This window comes from Theropithecus gelada, chromosome 10 (genome assembly GCF_003255815.1).
Source record: "Theropithecus gelada isolate Dixy chromosome 10, Tgel_1.0, whole genome shotgun sequence".
Lineage (NCBI taxonomy): Eukaryota > Metazoa > Chordata > Mammalia > Primates > Cercopithecidae > Theropithecus > Theropithecus gelada.
In genome coordinates this window covers 6,617,920-6,624,140 of record NC_037678.1, presented here as the reverse complement: position 1 = coordinate 6,624,140, position 6,221 = coordinate 6,617,920, and the positions used below count along the sequence as shown (strand labels likewise).

Genomic DNA, 6,221 nt, shown 5'->3' with positions numbered 1-6,221 from the left:
GAGGCTCATGGAACTGGCAGAATGAGGGAAGGGCAGGGGCCTGGCTGGTGCTAGGTTCTGTCTCTTTCCAGGCAAAAAGGGGCATGTGGACTCGAATATTTATCTCAGGGATGTTGGAGGCCTAGGGTGCTGCTATTTAAATGGAAAGGGTGTCAGGGTTTCTGGGAGGGAGTAAGGGGAGAGAAGAAAAGATGCTTCTGTTATCAGGAGGGAGTGGCAACATGACATGACACTGAAGCTTCCTCTTTTCCTATTCCGTCTCTTATTTGTTTCTTTCAATATACTTATCACAACGTGTGGCTGATATTTATTATACTTTTTTCTTTTTTCTTCTATTCTCTTTTCTTTTTTGGGGCAGGGGAGCTGTTTTGCCACCAAAACCTAAGCCCATGGCCGTCTTCTTCACCGATATGACTGGTTATCATGTAAGCACCTAGAGGACCCTCGCCCATAATTACTGGCTGCAGGTGAATGAATAACGGTCATTATCTAGTGCCCACCGTGTGCCCGACCCTGTGCCGGGAGCTTTGCTTTCCGTCTCTCACAGTAGGCCCTTTTAAGGAACCCCGAGAAGGCAACATGATCATCGTCTTCATTTTGACGATTCTGAGTGGGGGTTCCAATGACTTGAAGGAAAGGAGCCAGGGAACCAATCCGGGTTTGTGTAGCAGATGCCGGTGAGACCCGACTACTATAGGCCGGGGGTGGCCGGACCCGGGGTCTCCCCGCTGAGCCTCGGGGCTTCACCGGCGCGTGGGGACAAGCACAGCACCCTCCGGTCGGGGTGCCAGGAGGGCTAAGAGCAGCAGGACTCGCGTGACACCCAACAGCTGGCCTGATCTCTTTCAGGCACCAACGCCAGACGCCAGCCTCCCAGCGGACCCTCTCGCAGACCCACCTTCACCGCGCCCTCCACGCGTCCTCCCCGAACCCTCCACGCACCCTCCACGCGCCCTTCCCGCACACTCCACGCGACACCAGCTTCGCGGATGTCAGTGAACGCTCTTCGCTTGCGCAGTCAAGACGTCCTCCGCGTCCGTGTGAACATCCGGGTCACAGGCTCATAAGGACCAATGAGCGAAGGAACCGCGAGCTAGGGGGCGGGGAGAAGGCGGGACATCATGGCCGCCCCCAGTGCTCCGCGTCCGGGGGCTTGTGGGAGTTGCCTTGACCTGCAGCTCCGCCACCGCGGACCCGCCTTCTGCCCTCAGCAGCAGACGGTCGGTCCTGCCCGGGCAGCTCTGCGAGGCGGCGGCTGGAGAGGGAACCATGGGGACTGTGCACGCCCGGGTAAGAGGCCCAGCGACCCGCGGGCTGCGAGGCCTCTGGGCCAGCAGGGCAGACGGGCGCCGCTGGGAGACGCTGTCGTGGCTGCGCCCAGGGTTCCGGGCTGGGTGGAGGAGGCCGAAAAGATCTCGCCTCGGGCCAGCGAGTCTCTCAGACCTTCGAGCAGGAACCTGATACTCAGGAGGGACGAGACTTGCTCAAGGTCACTCAGCGAGTCGGTGGCCCAAAGGACTTGCGAACTTTCTGTGATGTCTTAGACCGCAGTGAATATGCTCGCTCTTTGCATGATTTTAAGTTTTCTGTTTTTACTGGTCACTTCCAGCTTTTCCCCGCTCAGCCGCTGCTGGAGCCGTTGTAGACTCCTAGAGCAACAAGAATCCTTTGAAGTCTTCTAACTCAAACCTCGCTAGGGGTCCTCTTTTCTCCTGTTTAACGTGCAAAAGACGGAACCGCTCCCTGCCTTGCTTCCTGTTTTGAAGTGGAGGTAGTAATAATACCTGCCTCGCCTGGCTTTAAGAGTGAATTAAAAGACAATGCATGTGAATACTTGCTCCCTGTTTTGAAGTGGAGGTAGTAATAATACCTGCCTCGCCTGGCTTTAGAGTGAATTAAAAGACAATGCATGTGAATACTTGGGTGCCTGGCGCCTAACTAACTGTACTGGTTGCGAAACTCCTCTCATTTATTCTAATCTTAAATAAGGGCCAGATAATGAGTTAACTTCTCCAAGGTCACATAGTTACTGCTTCCAAATGGCCTAAAACCTCAGATTTCCTGAGTTTCAGCCCCAACACTACTTTTTGACTACAGCTTGGATTGTTTGACTTGACCTACATAGACGTTTTTAGTAGTTCCCCATTAACTTCCAAAAAAATTATCACAGAAGTCGCAGCCTGGCATCCACAATTGGACTTAATTTCCCTTTATATGTCTTCCATTCAGATCAAACACCATTTCTCTTCTGACATCTCTTTGTGTAACTGTAATAGGTCTGTTGCTCAGTGTGCTCGGTAAGTCAATACACTGAGACACTGGGTTGCAGCAGAGAGTTTCAGTTGCAAGGCCACTGAGCGAGGAGATGGGAAAACAGAGGAAACCTCGAATCCAGCTCCTTCAGGAGTTTGGACCTAGTGTTTTTGCTGAAGCGTGGAGATTCTTGATTGATGGAAGAGTGCAGGGTGAAGTTACAGGGACAGGGAGATGAGGAAACTTCTCATGCTGATTGTATTCCTCTTTTGGGGGGAGGAGTCTTCAAACTGGTTGACAGCATCAGTTTTGCTGGAATTCACGATCTGAAAAACATGTAAAGCAACTCTTAAGCAAAAGCTTTATAATTCTGGTTTTAGAAATCCTATCTAAAATCAGTGGGGATGCAAATAGTATCTGTGATTTTTGGTTACAAGGAAGTAGGTCAAAGTGCAACCTGAACTCTTCCTGCCATCTTGGCTCCTGTGGAGGCCTGCTGGGAACAGGACTTCTGAAAGGAAATATGTCTGGAAGGCTGTGGTCCAAGGCCATTTTTGCTGGCTAGAAGCGGAGTCTGTGGAACCAAAGGGAGCACATAGCTCTTCTTAAAATTGCAGGTGTTTATGCCTGAGATGAAACAGGATTCTATTTGGGCAAGAGATATGCTCATGTATACAAAGCAAAGAGCAACATAGTGACTCCTGGCGGCAAACCAAACAAAGCCAGGGTAATCTGGGAAAAGGTAATTTGGGCCCACGGAAACAGTGGCGTGATCCGTGCCAAATTCTGAAGCAATCTTCCTGCTAAGGCTCTTGGACACAGAATCTGAGTAATGCTGTACCCCTCAAGGATTTAAACTAATGAAATGTCAATAAATCAATGTGGATTTGTGCTCTTGAAAAAAAAAAAAGGCAACCTGATTAATGGTTAATTATAACTACATTTTTTTTGAGATGCAGTCTCACTGTGTTGCCCAGGCTGGAGTGCAATGGTGTGATCTCCGCTCACTGCAACCTCTGCCTCCCAGGTTCAAGTGATTCGCCTGCCTCAGCCTTCCATGTAGCTGGGATTACAGGCACCTGCCACCACACCTGGCTAATTTTTGTATTTTTAATAGAGAGGGGGTTTCACCATGTTGGCTAGGCTGGTCTCAAACTCCCGACCTTTGGTGATCCACCTGCCTCGGCCTCCCAAAAGTGCTGAGATTACAGGCGTGAGCCGCTGCACCCAGCCAATTGTAACTACATTTCTGTCCAGAATTCTTGTTAGCCCTGTAAGAATGGCTTCATTTGGACCACACTATTGCATTCCGTTCCCCTTCCCGTCACCTATATTCAGCATCAAAATATTCCCATCTTTTAGAACTCCGTTCTGAAAGCTCTTTATCTCTCACGCATTTGGGTGGGCTTCTACCTTTTCGTGCCATTTCCTTTGGTGCCATTTACATTTTGCCTTCTTTTGGGTCTGTTTGCATTTTTGTCTTATCCTTCGATCCTAAGTTTCTAGATGTGATGGTAGGAACTACATCTTCTTGGCTTGCATCCCCTGTGGCATCTTGAACAAAGTAATCACTCGTTATTTATTCAGCTCATATTTATTGATGGCCTGCTATGTGCCTAGTACTGTGATAGGTGCTAGGGATACAGGGAAAAAAGTATCTGCCTTTATGGAGCTCTTTTTTTTTTTTTTTTTTTTGAGATGGAGTCTTGCTCTGTCGCCCAGGCTGGAGTACAGTGGCATCATCTCGGCTCACTGCAACCTCTACCTCCCAGGTTCAAGTGATTCTCCTGCCTCAGCCTCCCAGATAGCTGGGACTACAGGCTTGTGCCACCACACTCAGCTAATTGTGTTTTTAGTAGAGACGGGATTTTGCCATGTTGGCCAGGATGGTCTAAATCTCCTGACCTCATGATCCACCCTCCTTGGCCTCCCAAAGTGCTGGGATTACAGGCATGAGCCACTGCGCTGGGCCTGTGGAGCTCTTTTTACATTAAAATTGGTGTTTCTTTGATGAGTGTATTGAGAAAAAATGTTTTCAGTTTTTTTATTTGAACTTTTCATCCCACTAGCCAGTGTCTTTCAAACTTAAGACTCACAGTAAGAAAGCATTTGCTGTTTACCACCTAGTACTCATGCTTATGTCAGACAAAATTTTGTGCAATCGTACTTATTAATATGTGTTATGTATTGGGTTATAGTTTCAGTTTTCTTTCTTTCTTTCTTTTCTTTTTTTTTTTTTTTTTTTTTTTTGAGATGGAGTCTTGCTCTGTGTCCCACGATGGAGTGCAGTGGCGTGATCTTGGCTCACTGCAACCTCTGCCTCCTGGGTTCAAGTGATTCTCCTTCCTCGGCCCCCACCGAGTAACTGGGATTACGGGCACGTGCCACCACACCCAGCTAACTTTTGTATTTTTACTTGAGGTGGGGTTTCGCCATGTTGGCCAAGCTGGTCCTGAACTCCTGACCTCAGGTGATCCTCCCGCCTCAGCCTCCCAAAGTGCTGGGATTTCAGGCATGAGCCACTGCGCCCAGCCTGTTGTTATGTTTTCTATTGGATTGTAGTCTATCTCGCTTTAAAGATGCTGTTCATAACTCATTCAATTTATTTCATGTCCCATACCCACTGCTTTGCACATGGTGCTCAATACAACTTATTGACTGACTGGTAGACTGATCTGCTTCAAGGTTAAAGGCTACATCCAAATATTTATTTTATTTTTTTATATTACACACACACACACACACACACACACACTTTTTAATAGAAGCAGGATCTCACTATGTTGCCCAGGCTGGTCTCAAACTCCTGGGCTCAAGTGATCCTCCCACCTGGGCCTCCCAGAGTGCAAGTGCTAGGATTACAGACATGAGCTACTGTGCCTGGCTCTAATATTTATTTTAGTGCATTTTACCAAACACTCACCCCATGCCTATTCTTCTAGGCATAGAATTTATGGGATGTAAATTCTATGAGGGTGAGGTTCTTATAAGTGCTTGTTACATAGTGGGATCTTAATATTTGGTGAACGAATGAATCTCTATTAGTAACACAGTTACTAATATTTTGATTAAAGTATATTTACAGGGTATTAATCCTATAATGACTTTAGCGTTTAGAGATAATAGAAGAATAGACTTAAGATGTATGAATAGGTGTAAGAGGTTGTAACTGAAACCTCAAAGACGTGATCTCTTAAAGTCTGGATTTTAGATTAAAGGATACAGATGGGCCTGGCAGATCTTCGGTGAACCTTGTTTCATGCTTGGAGATTTTAGGAAGTGCAGTGGAATTTTTTCAGCGTAATGGGATATAAACCTTTGCCCAGATAAAGCATTTTTGCTAAGCGTTCAGATTCAGATGAGTATTTGCACATAATCTACTTTGTTCATATTTTTGAGAAATATAATTCCAGTTTGAAAATATTGCACAACAAAAATGAAGATAATGATAGGAAATTATCCGTTCTTTGCCTAACATTATCTTCCTCACCCACAAGGACTCGGTCTTGGTCACTGCTGTGAACTCAGCGCCCAGCACACAGTGGGCTTTCAGTACTTATTTGTTAAATGAAAGAATGGAAAAGTCGTTCATTCCCCATTCCACAAATATTTATTGAGTACTTCCGAGGTGCCAGGACAGGTGAAAATAAGAAACAGGCTGGGCGCAGTGGCTCACACCTGTAATCCCAGCACTTTGGGAGGCCGAGGGGGGTGGATCACCCTGAGGTCAGGAGTTCAAGACCAGCCTGGCCAACATGGTGAAACCCTGTTTCTACTAAAAATACAAAAATTAGCCAGGTGTAGAGGGACGCACCTGTAATCCCAGCTAGCTGGGAGACTGAGACAGGAGAATGGCTTGAACACGGGATGCAAGTGAGCCAAGATCGCGCCATTGCACTCCAGCCTGGGCCACAGAGCAAGACTCTGTCTCAAAAGAAAAAAAAGAAACAGAAGGGGTACCTGTGAAG

The 6,221-nt window shown here is 47.2% G+C and overlaps 1 protein-coding gene and 1 pseudogene across 1 annotated transcript in view; both read left to right on the top strand.

Annotated features, from left to right (window-relative positions):
• Window positions 1-1,078: 1,078 nt before the first annotated feature.
• SAMM50 (SAMM50 sorting and assembly machinery component) overlaps window positions 1,079-6,221 on the top strand; it is a 43,002-nt gene continuing 37,859 nt past the window's right edge. Inside the window, exon 1 of the mRNA XM_025398695.1 lies at window positions 1,079-1,290. Within this exon, the coding sequence (XP_025254480.1) occupies window positions 1,270-1,290 (21 nt within the window). The 5' untranslated portion in view covers window positions 1,079-1,269. The remainder of the gene's footprint in view (window positions 1,291-6,221) is intronic.
• LOC112632742 lies at window positions 2,777-3,109 on the top strand (annotated as a pseudogene).